Source organism: Myotis nattereri, assembly GCF_964212035.1.
Source record: "Myotis nattereri genome assembly, chromosome: 1".
Taxonomy (NCBI): Eukaryota; Metazoa; Chordata; class Mammalia; order Chiroptera; family Vespertilionidae; genus Myotis; species Myotis nattereri.
Window position 1 is genome coordinate 36,802,267 of NC_138075.1, and position 21,031 is coordinate 36,823,297.

The 21,031-nt window shown below is 43.2% G+C and overlaps 2 protein-coding genes across 2 annotated transcripts in view; one reads left to right on the forward strand and one right to left on the reverse strand.

The window, feature by feature from the left end:
• The window catches only part of SLC35F4 (solute carrier family 35 member F4), a 163,890-nt gene extending 157,395 nt beyond the window's left edge, over positions 1–6,495 (forward strand). Inside the window, exons 6-8 of the mRNA XM_081113469.1 lie at positions 1,219–1,411; positions 3,850–3,939; positions 6,061–6,495. Of these exons, the coding sequence (XP_080969595.1) occupies positions 1,219–1,411; positions 3,850–3,939; positions 6,061–6,302 (525 nt within the window). The 3' untranslated portion in view covers positions 6,303–6,495. The remainder of the gene's footprint in view (positions 1–1,218; positions 1,412–3,849; positions 3,940–6,060) is intronic.
• Positions 6,496–17,393: 10,898 nt separating this feature from the next.
• LOC308515848 (RNA-binding protein 25-like) lies at positions 17,394–19,856 on the reverse strand (the record flags this gene model as incomplete). The annotated part of the gene is made up of 2 exons (XM_081086495.1): positions 17,394–18,520; positions 18,749–19,856. The coding sequence occupies 2 exons, from the start codon at positions 19,854–19,856 to the stop codon at positions 17,394–17,396; spliced, it is 2,235 nt and encodes a 744-aa protein (XP_080942621.1).
• Positions 19,857–21,031: the final 1,175 nt, after the last annotated feature.

Sequence of the window (21,031 nt, forward strand, 5' to 3'; positions counted from 1 at the left end):
TGGATGTAGCTAAAGGACTATTGCACTTTCATCTCTCTTGGTGTGTCAGTGAGAAAATTCTCTCTGAAAGGCAGAAAATGCCCTTTGCAACTCTCCTGGATGCCTGTTCTGATTATTCACCAGCCCTGCAGCACAGAGGACACTGAGTCTATTTCCATACTGACATTTTTTGGCCTACTGATTCTGTGTGACAAACTTGACAAGTGTTCACTCAATCGCCATTAGTGTCTAACCTGCCCCCAACTGAGACTCCACTGAGGTGTCTGATGTGACCAAAGACTAGCACGTGATCAAGGTCTCTTGACTTCGTCTCTCGAAAGAAAAAAAAAGAAAAAATTCGATTAAAATTAAAAGCAATATCTGGCATTCTCCTGAGTGTTTCAGATGGCTTCATTCAGGGAGTGGTAATATTGGCTGACATGCACAAAATTATATGTGCACCTTAGAAAAGATCTGCTCCATTCTCCACTGTTTGAGGGTTAATAAGGGAAGCAGAGGGGTTAAAAAGCCAAGAATTATGGACTAGAGTCCTGGCTCCCTCCCACGCACTACCGCCACCGCCCCCATCCCCCAGCCGGATGTTTGACTTTAGGTTGACCATTCATGCCTCCTGCCCATCTTTCTCTGTAAACAGATTTAGAACCCAGAAAAAAAAAAAAAGAATTGTTAATCTGGAGAATAAACACAGTGTTTGTGAAAATATTTTAAGCTCTGAGAGAAAAGTACTTGTAAATCCAAGGCATCATTATTATTTCTCTCAGCACATAATGACAGGCTCTCTCTGTCCAATATAATTTTCAGTATCTGTCAAAATAAGAGTGAAATGGATCCCAGGCTGGAAGGGAAGAATTGACGGCATTTCAATCGAGAAGATTTCTCAGGGTTTCTCTGCTTTGGTTTATTATTCATCCTATACCCATCACTGATCGTGTGCATAACACAGAGTGCAGTATCCCAGCAGTTTCCAACCCCACAAGGAATTTGTTTTATGGCTTTTGCTGCTTCATCTGAAGGCTATAGAGCGTTTTCATTCCTTATCTCAATAACGCCTTAGATGTCATTGTTGAGATAAGGAATTAAGGAGATAAGAAGATGGCAGGTAAGATATGGAGGATAAACACTGGGCCAGTCAGTTCCCTGGGCAGATGAGCAGACCTTGCCTTACTGATGCAGCCAGACTTCGGACAGTGTGGCTTAAGAGTTTCCTTCCCATTCCAGGTTATGTTTAAGATGTTTCTCGGAAGTGCCAACTTTGGCGAAGCGGCACACTTTGTCTCCACGTTGGGTTTCTTCAATTTAGTCTTCATCTCCTTCACGCCCGTCATCCTGTATTTCACCAAGGTGGAGCACTGGTCCTCCTTCGCAGCCCTGCCCTGGGGCTGTCTCTGTGGGATGGCCGGGATGTGGCTGGGTAAGCGACCCCAGGCTCTGCCTTCCATGCCCTATGCCCCTCGACCTTCCCTTGGATAGTTAAGTTATCATATTAATTTATTCCCTTGGATACCTCTGTCCTCTGTTTCCCAAACTTGCCTAGGGCTGGTTCATGTTATTGAATGTTTAGAAGGTTCTTTTCGGGCTATCGCTTGATTAGATCGGAGCTCTCCAACTGGTGTGCCTCCTAGGGGTTACAGTGTGAGCCGGAGGCCCAGGCCACTCTGATCACCACTGGTCTTCAAGCAGCCTCGTCATGCTTCATGATGCACTGTATAATGTTACTGTGCTCCAAGTGTGCTACGCTGTGTCAGGCAAGGGAGAGGGGGCCACTCTCATTCAAGGAACCTGAAGTGGTTCAAAATGTCTGGAGCACCTGGTGCAGGCAGAATGAGGAAGAAGGAAAGAAGGAAGAAAGGAAGGAAGGAAGGAGGGAGGGAGGGAGGGAGGGAGGGAGGGAAGGAAGGAAGGAAGGAAGGAAGGAGGGAGGGAGGGAGGGAGGGAGGGAGGGAGGGAGGGAAGGAAGGAAGGAAGGAAGGAAGGAAGGAAGGAAGGAAGGAAGGAAAAGAAGGAAGGAAGGAAAGAAGGAAGGAAGGAAGGAAGGAAGGAAGGAAGGAAGGAAGGAAGGATGGAAGGAAGGAAGGAGGGAGGGAGGGAGGGAGGGAGGGAGGGAGGGAGGGAAGGAAGGAAGGAAGGAAGGAAGGAAGGAAGGGAGGGAGGGAGGGAGGAGGGAAAGAAGGAAGGAAGGATGGAAGGAAGGAAGGAAGGAAAGAAGGAAGGAAGGAAAGAGGGAAGGAAGGAAGGATGGAAGGAAGGAAGGAAAGAAGGAAGGAAGGAAGGAAGGAAGGAAGGAAGGAAGGAAGGAAGGAGGGAAGGAAGGAAGGAAGGAAGGAAGGAAGGAAGGAAGGAAGGAAGGAAAGAAGGAAGGAAAGAAGGAGGGAAGGAAGGAAGGAAGGAAGGAAAGAAGGAAGAGGAGGGGAAGGAAAGAAGGAGAGGACATTCAGGAGGGAAGTGGGGTATGGAGGACCTGGGAAGCCAGGTGGAACAGGTTGAATTTAAAATCCATTTACTAATCTCTCAGCAGGGAGATGACAGCCTCACATCTGCAGCTTACACAGCCCACTCTAGCTGTGTATAGAGAATGAATTTGAGATAGCAAACCCTCACAAAGCAGGGCAAGAAGGCAGAACTGGGCTTGGTGGCTCAGCCAAGTAGGCTGCACCTAGTCAATGACCAAGAAAAAGTCACCCAGACTCTTTTTAATATTCTTTCTCCCAATTCCCTATATGAGTTTCGGCTTCACCTGAGCAACTAGGGGCTCCTACTTTCAGGCTGTGCTCCTGCTGTAGCTCGATATTAGAGGAAACTGAAAAATAATAAGCCTGCTCTTCTCTGGCCAAGCAGTCGAACACATCCACCCCCACCCCCATGACTCAGGCTCTTTACTCAGAATCAAATTGTTTTCATTCTGCTCCTCTCTCCTCAGACCACCTAAGATAGCCCCCTCTGTCCACTCCACATTTACCCACAAGACTTGGCCTGCAGGACATCTGCCAACCCTCACTTGATTTTCTTTATCAAGGTGACATCATCGGAAGCATAATCTGAAGCAGCACTATAATACTTAGAAGGAAAAAAATGCCCTTATTTTCTTTCCCCATAGGCACGGGGTCTTCTTTTTCTACTCTGGCCCAGGCCCCTAAGGGAAGGTCTTAAGCAAGACAGGAAACGCAACAAGAGAATAATCAGATACTAATTGTTGGTCCTTTGAATTCCACTTTTGAAGGCCAAAAATACGTGGTTATGACCTGTCATAACCTCTGCTAATTTCAGTAGAAATCAATAGGAGTGTTTCCATGAGATGAAACATCCTAATGAAAAGTACCTAGATGATTTCCTGCCAAAACCAGTCTAACTGGGAACAATCGAAATTTCACTGACTTGTGGCCCCATCTGTGTGCACATGATCTCCAGCTTGCTGCAAAGTAGCCCTCCTCCAACGTGTAGCCCTGGACATGCTCCTGAGCAAGCCTGCTCGGGCTGGGTACCACCTGTCCGGTACGCATACTGCACCCTGTGGTCCTCCCCCAAGCAGCGAGGTCGTCACACTCCACTGGGTGCAGTATGACAGCATAGTGAATTGATCAATTGACCACTTTGCATTTGCTCCATACACCCTTTGTCAGCCAATTGGCAAGAGCTCAGGCAACCAGAGTGGCAGAGGAGGAGAAAAGAATAAGACTACTTCAGGAGAGATACCCAGGCATCTACCTCCAACATCAGGGGATTAATTGACCAAAGGTGCAGACAGTTTAAAAGGCATTGACATGGATTTTTTTTATGTTAAGAAGGAAAGCACCAAGCACATCAACTCTCCTTTATCCTCCAATATTCTCAATATCCTCCTTTATTTTACAGTCTTCAACATCCTGGTGAATGTCGGCGTGGTGCTGACATACCCGATCCTAATCTCCATTGGGACACTGCTCAGCGTTCCTGGAAATGCAGGTACTGGTACGATTTGACATGCGCACAGTAAGTCTCCTGCTTGTGTTTGTTTTACACCCTGAGTTGTTTCTTTGAGCAATTGTGAATTATGTCCCTTGCCTGGGAAGATGTTTTTAAATATGAAGGTGGCAGACAACAGAATAACTCTGCAGCAGATTTATAATTTGCAGCTACAAACACTGCCTTTACTTGGTGGTGCTTTTAGAATTAAATACCAAATGTATCATTTGAGTTTCATGTAATCTCCCTGACAACCTATTCTGTGGTATTTTTAGAGGAAATCCTATGGAAACAAAAGGCATCCCAGCATAGGACTCTCAAGTAAACGTCACTAACGGAAGTGTAGGAAATGCACAGGGTGTTGGCTCCCCATCAGACCATCCATGGGGAGCTGGGGAAGCTTCTCCCGCGGGCACAGCAGATGGCTCTCTCGTATAGATATAGGAAAAACCAATTTGATTCACTTCAGGGACAAGAGGAAAAGCTATTTTTTTCCAGGATAATCTTTCTGATGAAATCTTTCAGTGGAACAAGTATTGGAAGTAGGTTATCTGGATGACTCTACAGTCCTTCTAACTTTAAAATTCTATGATTCCAAGCCTTGGGTAGCCATCTTCTTTGTCTCAGGACAATAAAAAGAAATGTTTCTTGAGCACTTACTATGTGATCAGGATTGTAGAAGAAACAGGAAAGTGATATTATTGTTCCCTTAAGAAGCGTATGCCTGCATTTGGAAAATAATACTTCCATGCATGAAATAACTTAGAACTCTACAAAGTAATTTATGATTAAATGTCAAATTGTGTAATAGACTCCAAGGACTATAAGATAATCAGAGGAAAGGAATACTAAGGAGGATTGGAGTTGTCAAAAAAGTTTATTCATTCATCCATGTGTTCATTCATTCAATAAATGATTTCTGAGCACTTAGGATAGCCAGGAACTCTGATAACACTGGTGATACATCCTGAATAAGGCATCGTCCCTGATTTCAGACTATGTATTAACAGAGGGAGACAAAAGGAATTGAGTAAATACAATGTAGAGAGAATTGCTTTGACAGAGGCATGTATTGAATGCTCTGACCGGAGAGGCAACCAAGAAGGCTTCCTGCAAAAAACCTAACCAGGGAGATCTAATGGGGAAGGGGGTTAGCTGGATGAAGTAGATATGAGGAAGGGAAGGGCATTCCATGGAAAAAGAACAGCATGTGTATGACCAACAATTCCACTATTAGGTACCTACCCCCAAATTGAAAACAGGGACTCAAAAATATCATTGTACATGAATGTAAATAGCAGTATTATTCACAATGGTCCAACGTGGAAACACCTAAATGTCCATCAACAAGTGAATGGATGAACAAATCATGATACGTACAATGGGATATTATTCAGCCATTAAAAGGGAGAAAGTATGAATACATGACACAACACGGATAAACCTCAAAAACATCATGCTAAGTGAAAGAAGCCAGACACAAAAGATCACATAGAGTGTGACTCCATTTATATGAAATATCCAGAATAGGTAAAGCCATAGAAACCAAGAGTAGATTGGTGGTTGCCAGGGGCTGGAGGCTGGGACTAGGGGGCTGCTTAATGAATATGAGGTTTTATTTTCAAGTGATGGAGATACTTTGGAAGCAGGCAGAGGTGATGGTTGTACAACATGATGCATGCACTAAATTCCACTAAATGCACTTTAAAATGGTCGATTTTATGTCATGAAGTTCACCTCAATTGAAAATTTGTAAAAGAACAGCATGTGCAAAAGACCTAGACATTAACAGGTTGGCTCATTTGTAAAATCTTCAGTGGGCCAATGAAACTTGGAGAAGCATGACGGGACGCAGAGGGAAAATCCTAAGAAGTAAAGCTGCAGAGGTGATGAAATCAGATCATAGGGGCCTTGAAGGATAAGTATGATTTAGTGAGAAGGAATGGAAAGCAAAGGAAGGGAATGCCACAGATGATGGTATTAAAAGAAAGGAAAGATGAGCTTGAAAGAACCAGGAAGACCTTTGGAAATCTCTAGAAGTAGCACCAACTTTGGCCTTTTCTTTTTAAGAAAGCTTAGAAAGAGTCATCGACAGTGACTGGCCTGATGTTTCTTATTTAGCTGTGGATCTCCTGAAGCAGGAGGTGATCTTCAATGTCGTGCGCCTGGCTGCTACCATCATCATCTGCATTGGATTCCTGCTGATGCTATTGCCGGAGGAGTGGGATGAAATCACCCTGAGATTCATCAACAGCCTGAAGGAAAAGAAGAGCGAGGAGCACCTGGACGACATCACAGAGCCCGGTGTCCACCTGCGAAGCAGAAGCAGGGTCAACGGGGCAGTGGCTGTGCCACTGGCTTAAGGAGGGACACACTTGGAATGCACGTGTGTGTATATTCTGTGAATATAGTAAAATTTTCTCACTACCTGTATACTCACGTGATGGTATTAACTCTGAATTTGGATAAGTCATCTGTGAAATAAAGCCAACAATAAAAGTTTACATTTATATGCTTATCAAGGAGGTGTAAATAATCATAATAAATTTTTTTATTAAAACATATTCATCCTTGTTCTATTTCTTCTGGGGCTTTTTTTGAGGGGGGGGGGTATTTTTCCCCAATTCACAACATTCCATTCTATTAAATTTTTATGGATCTGTGTCATTACCTTTTTCCCATATGGAATTGAGAACTTTTTAATCAGAGAAAGTTGCATAAGAGGCAAACACATGAAAAGAACACACACTTTATATATATATTTAAGTCCAATAAGAGCCTTAAATTTGAAAGCTGGAAAGTACTAGTAAGTAAAAATATCAACAGAGCACTTTCTTTCTACATGCAAGACCTACAGTAGGAACTAAGAAGCGGTGAGGCTGTAGAAGACCCCATCTGTACGTTCAACATGCTTGCAGTAGTACAGAGCATAAGGGAGGTTACAAACACCTCTAATAGGAGGTACACATCTGAAAATGGCCCAGTGGTGATAGAGACGACATCTGTTACCAACCATCTCAAAAGTCCTTCACCACCAAGTTTTTGAGAGTCATTTATATTTGCTGTCACTTCTACAACTCCCATTCACTCTTCAACCCACGGCAACCCACCTGCTCCCATCATTCCCCAGGAAGTTCACTCCCCAAAGTCACCAATGGCCTCTCTCTTGAAAAACCATATTGACACCATTCAACCCCCACTTTATTGTCCTCTCTGAGCATTTGACACGATGACCATTCCTTTCTTCCTGAAATAGTCTCTGCTCCTTGATCCCACTATAATCTCCTAGTTCTCTTCCTCTCTCACTGGTTGCTTCTCTGGGCTCCTCTTCCTAGGCTGATCTCATCATTGGCCTTCTTAGCACCTCACTCCACATTTTCACTTGGGGACCTCATCTGCTTTCATGCATCAAATGTCATTCAGGTGGTGGTGGCAGCTTCAAAATCTTTATCTCCAGCCCAGATTGGTCCCCTGAGCTTCAGATTAGACTATCCAAATGCCTCTGCAAGCTCACTTAGATGCCTCATTGTTCACTTTAGATTCCAGAATACAGTTGAATTTATCATCCTTCCTCTCCCTTGTTCCTTGTCTAGGTTAATGGTACCACCAATCACTAGCTGCCCAAGGCAGGGATCAACCTTAACTTCTGCCTTCCTCACCCCCCATTTCTAAACCATAAGTCTTGTTGCTTCTCTTTCTTAATATTTTTCAAATCTATACACTTCCCTAATATGTTACCTATTCTCTGCCCGATCATCTCTTTCCCTGATTAATGAAAGTCTTTACATTAGACTCTAACTCCCAGTCTTGGCTCTCTCATCCCTCTTGTGCCTTGCAGAGTGACTTTTCTAATATATAAATTTGTTCATTCTACTCCCCTGTGTAAAATACTCCAGTGGCATCTCATTGTCCTTAGAATAAGACCCAACCACCTTTGCATGTCCATTTCACAAATTATATTAGATCAGTCTTAGCTAAGGGCAGGCAGTCTCATAGATGAGATTAGTTAAAGGCCAAAAGAGGCTAAATGTGACACAGCCTTTGTTGTGTTTCTACAAAAGCCAACTTACTAAACTGATAAAAGGCATTTCTTCCTTAAGAAGCTGGTTAGGGCAGGTAGTAATTTAAAATAATCTGCACTTTCTGGGAAATTTAGTGCAAGAACCCAAGCCTTTCCGGTATTTTTATTTTTATTTTTTGCTATTCTTTTTCATTCAAATGTCCCCAAAAGTGTAGGTGAGACAATCCCTGGGCAAGCAGAGGAGACTCGGGATTCCACACCTGCTGGCTGGGCATCATGGTCAATGAAAACCTTGACATTTTTTCATTTCTCTGTCATTTTTTTTTTTTTAAAAAGGCAATGCTAGTCCCCTGACATAGATAGATTCCATGACATTAACTAAAATAATCACCAGGGTACACTTTAAGCTTCATGAAAAATGATACAAAATAAATGAAATATATTATTAATACATGTGAGTTAATTCATAATCTACGTGGAGTTGGTTTTGACTATTTAAATGCCATATTGGCACAAACGTTGTTCCTGTTTTGTTTCTAAATTACTATCAAACAACAGTAATCACTGACTAAACCACTCCAGCATCTTGTCATTACTTAGCACGACATTTAAAACTGCATTTTGACATGTTTAAAGAAATGAGTTGTTTTTGCTCTTTTAGACGATTCATTTTGAAAAATGGAGTCAGCTACCCTGGCAAGCACTAATTCAGCCCATGACTGATCACTGTCATTAGCTCAGTCTATATTAAGAAACACTTCCATTTATCCATTCAAAGATTCTTAAGTTCCACTCCCAGCTCTGGAGTAGGGTGTGATGTTAGGTGACCACCACTGGCCTCTGCCCGCCCCTAGGGCAGTGCTGTCTGATAGAACCCTGTCATCCCAGGAGTGTCCCCTCTCTGCGCTGTGACTACGGGACACGGACGTATAGGAAATGGTCCCTGCTTCTGGGAACTTCAGCCTTCACAGGCAAGTTGTTACCACAACAATTAAAACTGCAACAACTCAGAAATCTGTTTAAATCACTTTGGGAAGGTGAGATATTCCCTTCAATTCAGGTAAAGTCATCATAAATAAAGATAATAATACCTTTCCTTGCTTCCTCTCATGGCCATTGTGAGAGTCAGAAGGGATCATGTAGTTCAGTCACTGAACAAATATGGTTGTGCCTCTTATGTGCCTACGATGCACCTTCAATGAGTCCAGTTCTGTTGGGTTTGGAGGATACTGACACGGTCCCTGCCCTCATGGGTGGAAGTGCATTGTTGGGGTTACTATGGTCTTGTCTCTTCATCCAGACCCGTTCCTTCTCGAAGCCCAGGCCGTGACTGAGCAAGCAGCATAGTTCAGGAATTGAGAGCATCCATGTTGCAACCCAACTGCACTTCTCAAAGTGTGACTGGCTAATTACTAACCTCGCTTTGCCCCTTGATTTCATCATTAGTAAAATGAGGATACTAATACCTATCATTTGAGGTTGTTAGTATCTATAATGATACAAGCATAATATGCAAATTGACCATCTGGACTACCACGCTATGACAGACACTGGCCCCAGGTCAGCCAAGGCTGGTGGGATGCGATTGGTCGGGGCGGCCATGGCCCCATGATAGCCCCGCAGAGGGAGGCGCAGGCTACCTGGCTGGCGGCTGCGGTGGGTGGGTGGGGCCTCCCTCTGTGGGCCGATCCATCGCAGGGCTCCGGGACTGTGAGCTTAACTCATTGCCAGACAACCTAGAAGTATTAACTACTGTTAGGATTTCCTCCCTGCTTATCCTCCTCCAACTCCCTCTCCAGAGCACTTCCCCACAGAACTATGCTCAGCAAAGTCACAGAACCTGGCGCGCAGAAGGGAATTTTACCCAACATGAACCACAGCGACAGGAGAACACTGGAGGAAGCAACACAGGCTCCGCGCTCCCATGTGCCCGGTTCCCCGCGGCGCTGCGTCAGGGCGCGCTGGCCCAGCCAGCGGAACTAATTGCCTGACAAAAAGCCAGCCCTGCGACTTGGGCTCCGAAATTGAAATCACCTCAACCCCGTTCTGATCACTCCACAAACAAATTATAGGCAGATCAATGTTGCTCCTCCAGGCTTTGCACGCCTGTTAATTTTGTGCAGGCGCTTTGTCAAGATGCACTAGAGGACAAATGCTTCGGAGGACAGTGCAAGGGATAGAAGCGTGAACAGTATAACCGGCCAAGCATTAGAATGTTTCTGATATTTGAGTACAAATCCTCTTTCTTATCCATAAACCCTTGTCGCAAATACAAAGAACACCTGGTGTAGGAGATGCCGGTTTATCTGGCAGGCTAGGAGTCTCCATTAATTCTAATTCTGTTTATTTCTTTCTCTCTCCCCCCCGCACAAACCTGTAGCAATTGAAGGTGAAGTAAGAACAGAAGAGTACAGGAGATGATGATGATGATGATGATGATGATGAGTGTGTGTGTGTGTGTTTGGAGGTGGGGGCCGGCGGGTAGTACCAAGAAACCAGGGACAGAAAGAGCAGAGGCCCCTGTTTTAAAGCTCTGGTGAGCCAGTGTGCCCCCACATGTACGCCACAAAAGCAAAAGCTATTTTGTTATTTTCTGCTGGAAACAGCAACACCAGATCCTCTGGGAGCTGTGAGAACCTTAAGAGCAAGAATTCCAACCTGGGCTCCAGGAATGGGTGTCAGTGCTTGTTCCAAAACCCCCTGGCAGAGTTTTCAAAACTGTGTGAACTTAGCTGCTTTAATCTGGTGGCATAAGTTCGGAGAATTCGGAAGCTCTGAAACCACACTGTTCAATCCATTAGTCACCAGCCACCTGAAGCTGCTGAAATATACTAGTAGCTATTCCAAACTGAGATGTGCTGTGTCAAATGCACCCGGTTTTGACTTAGTATGGGGAAAAAAATGTAGGCTATTTCATCACAGTTTTATATTCATTACATATTGAAATGGGAATATGTTGGATATGCAGGGTTAAATAAAAACATTATCCACTCATTTCACCTGTTTCTTTTTACCTTTTTAATGTAGCTACTAGAAATTTAAAATGTTCAAATTTGCTACTGTAGCTCACATTATAGATTGCCCAGCAATCTCTTTTTTGTTTGTTTGTTTGTTTGTTTTATTGTCTGAAGTTTTACATATGTCTCCTTTTTCCCTATTGACCCTCCTCCCCTCTCCCCCCGCCAGCCATTCCCAACCCGGGCAAGCCCCAACCGCCCCAGTGTCTGTGTCCATTGGTTATGTTAATATGCATGCATACAAGTCCTTTGGTTGCTCTCTAACCTCCACCCCCTCCCCAGCAATCTAGTTTTAATAAGCCCTGTTTGAAATGAACCAAGCACATGCTCACATGATGTGATTCCCATGCATGCTAAAGTTTAAGAACCACTAGACTAATGACCACTGGACTATAAACAGAAAATGTACTCATTGATATCAGAAATTGAGCTGTCATATGTGAATGTGACCCCTGTCCCCCGCGGTTCAGGGTTCCGGCTCTGGAAGAGGGGCCGCATGCAAATGTAAGAGACGAGACAAGAAATAATAATTTGGAAATTGGGGAGCCAGGAGGAAGTCCATCCCAAGAGGAAGGACTCCAGTTGGGCTCTGGCCTTGCCATCCTTTTATTCAATTTGGGATACACCTATAGCCCTTAGGCAGGCAATTTCCAGTAACAGACAATCTTATCAGTAAGGATTTACATGACTATCTGGTGGGGAAGTTGCTTCAGCTACATTGTCTGGACTAAACAGTGGGTGCATAGCCCTGACCTATGACGGGGCTCAAGGGTCACCAGCATTCCCGGCTCCTTGTCCACACCTCTCTGCTAGAGAAGACAATAGGCAGTTTCCCACAGTTATGGAACAAAACTCTCACATTAGGAAGACTAGTGCAATCTTTCCCTCAGAGGCAACTCTGGGAAGCTGAGTGTTAATGAAAAGGTTGCTTAGTGAGCCTGAAATCAAAGCAAAGAGAGTCAGATGTATGATTCAAACTCTTCCCTTCTGTTTTTTATTTCCATTTCAACCCCTCCTCCCTTGTGAAGATGAGCTCGTCCTTGCTGAACTATAGCAGGTGGTAATGAGAGGAACCTAAAGAACCGACTGGTACAATTGCTGCCATCTCAAGCCATTTACACAGTCCACTTGTGGAATGTATTCTACCAAATCCCAAATTGAAATTCTCTGCAGTTAATGATAGTAACAAATAGACATCATAGATTTGCCAACACTTGATTTAGAGACACTGTTTATGACCAAAATAGTCATTATGGTCCCCAGAAGTGACCAGCAGATAGACCTCTTTATGAGCTTATTTGCTACACAAATTCCTTCTTAACTCCTTTTCCACTGAGGGAAAAGCTAACAAGTCCACGGTTAATCCTTCCTTGATTACTTCCCTTACATATGGATTTTCTTCTTATAATAGAATTAGGAGTTCCTTTCAGTGATGCACTGAAATTCAGTCTTTGCAAAGATCTCTGTACAACCAGTGCCCCTGGCTTAACACACTCTTAAAATCCCACGGACACAGAAACAAGGCACTCTCCATCTTTTGCATCTTATTGGTTATGTGATTTACCTGGACACAGTCACCAAAATTTCCATCTTGTTATACTTTTTATTTGCATTAACTCATCTTAATGTTAAAATATTTCCAGCTTTCATCTTCTTTCATATAGCTTTCTATAAAGCCCAACTTTGACTTGTAATTTTTAAACTTGACTTACATTTTTACCTTTAATAATTCTATTTCTGTCAGCTAACACCAGTTTAATTCTCTCCTTTTACATACAAGTTTCCCCTTTCCTTCAATAACCCCTACGCATGATCCTGTATCCCTCATCAGTGCTGAGTAGACACTGCAATGTTTTCTGCTTTGTGTTGATCACCTACTTCTTTTTGTGTTTTAATATGTTTTTATGGATTTGAGAGAGAGAGGAAGGGAGAAGGAGAGAGAAAGAAAAATCGATAGGCTCCCACCTGTACACCCCCACAACCCAGGCCTGTGCCCTGACGGGGAATCAACTGACGACCTCTTGGTGCATGGGATGATGCCCAACCAACTGAGTCACACCAGCCAGGGTTGATCATACTTCTGATTGCTAGGTTTTTCTCTTGGAAATGTTAACATCATCTATTATATTTTAGCTGACTCTAAAGCTCTTCCTACCCTTGGCTTTGAAAGAGTACTATCTTCAAGATGCCATTGCTATTACCAAATCTTAAAACTGGTGTTAACTTTTTTCACTCAATTCTCAGTTTTCCAAGAGAATCTGTATCTGTATCTTGTCTACGTCCCTATCTTCTCTCTTTACATCTACAATAAAATAAAAGTCCACATTCATGATTTTGATCCTTTGGTTCTACATGTTCTTAAGTGCTCTTCAGATTTCTGTGTGTAAAATTAGAAAAAAATCATGTCGTTCCTTATGTGTGTATTGCACCTGCTCAAAGGAGGTGGACGGAGATAATAATTAACTTCACATTTGTTAAATATGTATTAAAATGTCAGAACATGAAAGTGAGGGACCCTGAACTTCAGCTTCACTAACCTCATAAAAAAATCTACCTTTAGGGGGGAAAAAGGGACACATATGTAATACCCTTTGTAAGACTGTAAGCAATAAAATAAAAAAAATAAATAAATAAAAATCTACCTTTATATCTCATTAAAAAAAAAAAGATTGTAACAGTGGCCTGCCCACGATTGCTCGTTAGCTTGTGGTAGATCGCTGGCCTAAGCAGGCTCACTCCTGGCTCACTGTTTGTGTGTTGTTGTTTTTGTTTGTTTGTTTTTTTCAGTAGAGTTAACGTTCCATCTTATCATGGGCAAGGGCATTAGTTTTCACAAAAATAGTAACATTTGTTTTTTTTTCTCAATTAGTGAGTCATGTTTGCCATTGAATTTCAAGCCAATGCCTACAAAAAATGAAAAATTGATAAGCAGTATTTTTGGCTCTTTCCCCTCTAGCCAGTGTTCTTCTGCTATCTTTGTTCTTCTGTGGATGAGAAAGGAGAGCAAGATTCTGCTGCTACAGATAAGTTGTGTACACAGCAAAGCACCTTGTAAGGAAAACATCCTTTCCTTAAAACAGCACACCACTTATAAATCAAAATACAGAAAAGTTGGAAATTAAGCTAGAACCCAGAACATCACTTTAAAATACCATTTTCACAGTCGTGATTGTTAAAACCTTACAGTTTGTGAAATTATTTTTTTCTTCAACGGGAATGCCTTGACTCATGAAACATTCCTATGTAATTTCACCATCCACTATCTTTTAACCCAGGTGCACAGTTAACTGAGTGGTCAATTGATCAAATAAGAGCTGACTGGCCAGAAAGTTCCTCTGAGGTTTGTAGATGGAAAATGAACTGTTGAATCTTTCCACTGCAGGTTAAATGCCACACAAATTATTCATGATACTGCTGGGAGGCTTAGTGAGTCCATAAATCATAGGAATGCCTCAGTGTTAGTTGCTCATATCCATGAAATCTGACTTGCTATGGTTGATGGTGGGGCTACAGAGAAACAAGAGGATCTGATGTCAGGAGCAGTGTGATTAAACCAGAGTCTTCCAGATCTACGGCTGTTTTTACTCTGACACATGCCATTTCTTTTTCTACTGTAACCTGCCACTATGCTCTTGATGGTAAAAGGAGGGGCGGTTAAAACCTAAAATAAAGTGGTCTCACTCTCGGTCAGTGAAGCATGCACACACAACCCTAGAGAGTCTTCAGCCAGTCTTCGCTTCTGGTCAGTGAAAAAATTCCTAGTCACGGCAAGGCCAGGTCAATGTCACATCTCTAGGCTGTTCAGTGTGTCTCCAAGGGCTCTCTCCTTGGTACTGGGTCTTGGTCCAGTCTTTTGAGCAGAACCTCCCAGTTAACCTGCCATCAGAAGATTCCTCTTATTCCCTCTAAAGTATGGTAGCAACTATCTCAGGTAGAAACTGTATTTTAACTCTAACCCTGTTGTTTGGCTTAACAATACAAAAGTTATTTTGATTTTCTGGATTGTATAAATCATCCCATTCGATTGAATGACTATCCCATTGATTGTGATCTTACTGGTTTTAGAAAGCACATTCTTCTGGACCTGGGAAACAGGACAGCACAATTATCCTACATTGTTTTAGTGGCCACAGGTAATGTGTTCCAGTTGACTCAGTGGTCCCAAGACCAGGACAGCACAATTACTCTAAATTGCCTCGATGGCTCTCGATAATGAATTCCTGACAACTCAGTGGTCTCAAGACCCAAGGGCTCTAGATAATGTGTTCCTGTCAACCCAGTGGTCCCAGATAATGTGTTTCTATCAACTCAGTGATCCGGAGACCCAAAACTGTAATTAACATGATAATTCTGCTTCTGTAAACTGCTTTTTTGCAAACCAGTTTCCTCATTCCAAACCCTGGGATGTAATCAGTACCTTTGTAATTTTTGCCTATATAAACCTGGTTTTTCAACCATCTTGTTACTATGAAATTTGGGAATGACCCCTCATAGTCCCGGATTGCAATAAATGTGACTCTTTAATTCAACTTCTTGAGGCGTCCTTCTGTGATTCGCAGGGTACATTACAACACCTCCTCCTCACACCCTCTGTCTCTCCCACCACCCCCAGGTTCTCAGTCCTTTTCACCCCCACCCCCACCCCTTTCCCTCACCAAGGTCCTGCCTTTCCTGTGTCTTACCTCCATTGTGAGTTCTAAGTCATTTTGTGTCTTTGTCTATGTCCATGAATGGGTAGGATAGTGAGGGGTCAATTCACATCAGCATTGCAGTAAAGGAGAGGAAGGAAGTCCTCAGATAAAGGATCTGAAAGACAACTAGCACAATGATTAAACCCCAGCCACCTTACCTTCTGCAATATATCTTGCTAAAAATATCTGTCTCCTTCCTAGCTTTGCATTATATCCTGAGGGTTCACCTATCTCCATGGCCTTTGTAAGTGACAGTCTCCATCTGGGGAGAAGCAGAAGGGATAAAAAGCGTTCCTTCTCCTTCCCTCATCTTTCTTCCCCCTTCATCCCCCTTCCCCCTCCTCTATTTCTCTCCCCCCCCCCTCCCTCTGAAACCTCAGTCCCATTTTTTAAGGCTTTCCAACTTTATATTCCTTCTACCTTAATCACACACTCTCACTATCCATTCCCACACATATTCTCCAGATTCCTGTCTATATAATTGGGGAAAAAATGCAGTTCTTTATGTGTGTATCATACCTCCTCACACTTGTTAAATATGTACTAAAACATTGGAGCATGCAAGTGAAGGGCCCTGAACTTCAGAATCATTCGCATCATAGAAAATCCACCTGTGTGTTTCAGGAGGGGGACAATGAACTTGGAATCAAATGTAAGGAAACTTAACATCTCCTTGTATCTGGGGGAAAGCGCAAGTAAGGGCAACCACCATAACAATATGAAAAGTATGCATAGCTTTCAAGCCAGGAGACAGAGAATGAAGAAAACCCAATTATTCAACCTTTTTATATAGAAAAGAAGAATGAATCAGCACAGGTCATTCATTGATTCATGCATTTGCTCACTCAGTGGAGTTTTACTGAATGTCAGTTAGATGCCAGACACATGTCCCTGCTCACATTCATAACAAAACATTTAGGAAGTGCCTGTTTCTCTAATCCAGGAAAACTTAGAAAATAATTATCTCCTTGTTTATAAATCTCTCAGTCTATTTTATAATCTATTAAGTGAACACTACTTTTAATAGTTGACCTATTTTATAAGCACAAAGGCTATTCTGGCTCTCTCCTTCCCAAAACGCTCATTTGTTCCAACATTTGGCTCTGTGAAATAAAAATGAGCCACAGGGACTCCCACTCCATCACTACCATGTGACAATACATTTCTTCAACTCAAGTGTACCTTCCCAAGCACGCCTCTCAAGAGTCACTGATGGCCCTGACCGGTTTGGCTCGGTGAATAGAGCGTTGGCCTACAAACTCAAGGGTCCCAGGTTCGGTTCCAGTCAAGGGCATGTGCCTGGATTGTGAGCACGTCCCCGGTGGGGAGTGTGCAGGAGGCAGCTGATCGATGTTTCTAACTCTCTATCCCTCTCCCTTTCTCTCTGTGAAAAATCAATAAAATATATTTTTAAAAAAGAAAGAATCACGGATAGCTTCTGCTTCTTTTAGTAGGAGGGTTTAAACTCCAAAATTCAAACAATACAAATTTGTACCTGGTGAGTATAAAGAGAACCAAGGTAGGATTCGGATGTCTTTACAACCAAGGGAGTACACAGGGCATCAACAAGTTGGAGGACAAAAAATATATATATATTCATATTTTCTACACTTAAAAAAAATTACAGATCTCACAAATGTCTTTGAAGACAAAAAAAATTTTCAAAGTCCTTTGAAGGATGGGAAAGACGATATCTGAAATGGAACTCTCAATGTACAGAGAGTTTTACTTCACAAGACCAATTTTCTTGGCTTCTGTTTCATATATCAATAATCTCCACATTTGGACTATAAAAACTTCTGCTTCTTCATCAAGTACCACGGCAACATCATCTAAAATGCTCTGAGGTGAACTATGAGCCATCACCTTAGAACAAACAAAATCAACTAATGTAGCTTCTTCTTCACCTATGTATTCTATAATTTTCTTATTAATCCAAGGTCTAATTCGTCTTTCCATCAATATAGAATCCACAATAGACCAATCCAGGGGATAGGCAAAAAGCTCAGGTTTGGCTGTAGGAATTTTCTCAATGAGACTCTTAACGTGTTTGCACTTTTCTTCAGTGTTTACAGTGCCTTTGGCAGCATTTTTATCATCTTCACCATAATCCAAGGGAACCAGTTTCCTTTTTCTGGGTATATCATCACTGTCTTCATCCTCAGATTTGTTAAAGACGCTATCTACAGGGAGTTTCTTTCTCTTCACAGAGTTAGGTTGACGAGGACTATTGGAAGCACCCAGGTTCACTCTCAGTCCTATTTTTGGCCGATGCTCCTCAGGTTGTTGTTGATCTGGCGAATTTTCTTGAGGAATAATAATCCCACAGGGAGACTCATCCCCAGGGGTGTTGGGCGTTGCATTGCCACTGGCAGAGGAAACAGATGGGGCAGAACTGATGGGCCTCAGAGTTGGTTTAAGACAGGGCTTCTGCTCTGGCTCTTCTTCCTCTTCCACAGGTTCCTCTCGTTTTTCTTCTTTTTCTTGCGTTTCTTCTTCCTCTGCTTCTGATTCTGGTTCTTGCTTTGTGTGTGGTTGTCGGCGCCTCGCAGCCTCTTGTTCCACCCTCTGAAGCTCTGCGTCTGGACCCGGGTGCTCTTCTGCCAGAGGTCGCTGCCTGGCTTCCTCTAGCTCTTCCTTCTCTCTTTTCCTGTCCCGTTCATCTGCTTCCATTTCCTTTTCCCTGTCACGCAATCTTTTCTGAAGAGCACTTCTGTAATATTTGGGATCATCTCTCTCATCATCATAATCTTCTAAGAATTCTTTCAGTAGTTTAGCTTCCTTTGCCATTTCTCTTCTCCTCTCCTCTTCTCTTTCAGCCTCTTTCTCATACTCCCGGCTTTTCTTCCGTTCTCTGATTTCCCAATTCTTAACGCGCTTTTGATAAGCAACTTCTTTCTCCCAGAGTTTTCTTGGTTCATACTCTTCTCTATCCCTCTTCCTGTATTTTTCTCTTTCTCGCTCCCGCTCCCTTTCACGCTCTCTTTCTCGTTCACGTTCTCTTTCTCGTTCTCTCTCTCTCTCTCTCTCTCTCTCTCTCTCTCTCTCTCTCTCTCTCTCTCTTTCCCGCTCCCTTTCACGATCTCTGCGCTTTTCTCTTGATCGATTCCGATCCTTATTCCGATCTGAACTCCTTTCCCGATCGCGGTCACGATCTCTCTCCTTTGCCCGGTCACGATCCCTATCCCGTTCTCGTTCCCGCTCCCGTTCCTTCTCTTTTTCTCGTTCACGTTTTCTTTCCCTTTCACGTTCCCCTTCACGCTCCCTCTCTCTCTCTTTCCGTTCTTTCTCAATTTCCTGTCTTTCTTTTTCTTTTTCGCCTTTCACTTCTTCCAGTTTCTTGTGTGTATCTCTGAATTTGCTTATCTCTCGGGATATCAGGTCTCTTTTGTCCTCTTCCATTTCTATAGCATTTATATCTTCCTTAGTGATGAGTGGATACAGGTTCAGAGGTGCCACTGGAAATCTGCGGAAAATGTCCTTCTTCCTGGGGTGAGAGTCAGATTCTTGTGAAGGGGCATTGAGCTCACTGGAGTATTCACATATTAAAATTTCAATGGCCCCTTTGGTCATCTGATCTCTTCTCTTCGTTTCTTCATCTAAGGCTTCTTCGTCATCATTAGTGACAGTTTCTGGCCTAACAGTCCCATTAGAAGCTTTCTTCTTTGCTTTCCATTCATCCAGTTGTACCTTTGTCTTTGCATCAACTTTAACAAGCAGTTTCTTCTCTCCAATCTGCAGGTCATGCAATAACCTGAGTGCACGGAGGGTAGATTCAGGCTCCTTATACTCACAGAATCCAAAGGCTTGAAGTTTTCCAGATGCACCTTGTACTCTCTTCCAGCTTAAAACCAAGCCACATTTAGCAAGGAGCTGTCTTATGAGCATGTCTGAGGCTTTCTCAGAAATGTTGCCAAGAAAAACAGTAGTAGTAGGACCATAATTTTCATCATTTTCCTTTGCCTTTAAGCCTGGATGATCCTTTCTTGCTCCCAAATGCTTTCCAACCATGGACAAAGTGGGTACTAGGACAGTTGGAGCAGGAGCCATAATGCTTATTGGTCCAGGAATCATTGGGGTTCCTGGAGGTACAGGTGGAGGAAAGCCAGGAAACTGTGGTGGTGGAATCCCTGGTGGGAGTGCTGGGATTCCCATGGGAGGGCGATTCAAATGAGGGGGGAAGGGCATTCTTACTGCAGATGTCCGCTGCCCAGACAAGGGTACTGTCTCCGTGGCCCTCTGGGCTCCTGGTTATGGGAGACTCCACTGGTTCGAGGTTTCTGCGCGCCGCTCACAGGAAGACTGGTTCTGAGGCGACCACTCGCAAAGGCCGCAGTGCAAACACTACCCCGCTGCTCGGGGAGCTTCTGGAGGTCTTCCTTTTCGGTGCCAGATGTTAGGGTCCAGTCCCAGCAGGTCCAGGGGTTCCCAAAGGTGTGGATGGAGTCGGCAAAGAAGGAATGACACAGAGACAGCGTACAGTTGATCAGCAGCCTAGCCAGGTTCTCCAGTCAAGTTCTCTAGCCAGGTTCTCTAGTCTCCTCTTACATCTGTATTTATACCAGTTGATTTTAATCCTATCCATTCTATTCCAAAGGTTAGGGCGTTTCTTATCTCCATTCCAAGGTCACTACTCTACTGTTCTGTTAAGCTACAAGGAGGTAAACTGAAGGAAATTATCCTAAGTAAAGATTATGTAGCTTAAGCATGATTGTTCATAGTTAAGGTGATTTACCTGCCTGGCACTTAGTTAAGAGGTTTTACTGATTTATTCCCTTCCTTAGTCCTGTTAATCCCTAACTCCAGGGAAAAATTCCCATCTGGGGAAACAACCTTTCTTGGAGAGGTGACCCTGGTTAGACACTTAGCACTAAGAAGGGGAGCAAACATATTAAGAACAATATGACATATATGCCAGGTCCCTTGAAACATATGCTGTGCAGATGTTTCTTCCCTACAGCGACTGTGACAAGCAGCAAGGATGGACCGGCTTCTGGCATCCATCAACAGATGGAAGAGTCAGTCTCCCCTCCCCTTGAATTCAGGGTGGCTCTGACTTGCTTTGACCAATGGAATATGGGAGAAGGGATGCTGTATAAATTACAGGCTCAGGCCTTAAGACAGTAGTTCTCAACCTTGGCTGCACATTAGAATCACCTGGGAATCTTTTTAAAATCCTGACTTCTGGGCCTCATCCTCTGGAAATTCTGTTTCTTTGTTACTAATGTTGTGGCCCCACCCATAACAAAGAAACAGAATTTCCAGAGGATGAGGCCCAGAAATCAGGATTTTCAAAAGATTCCCAGGTGATTCTAATGTGCAGCCAAGGTTGAGAACCACTGCCTTAAGAGGACTTGAAATTT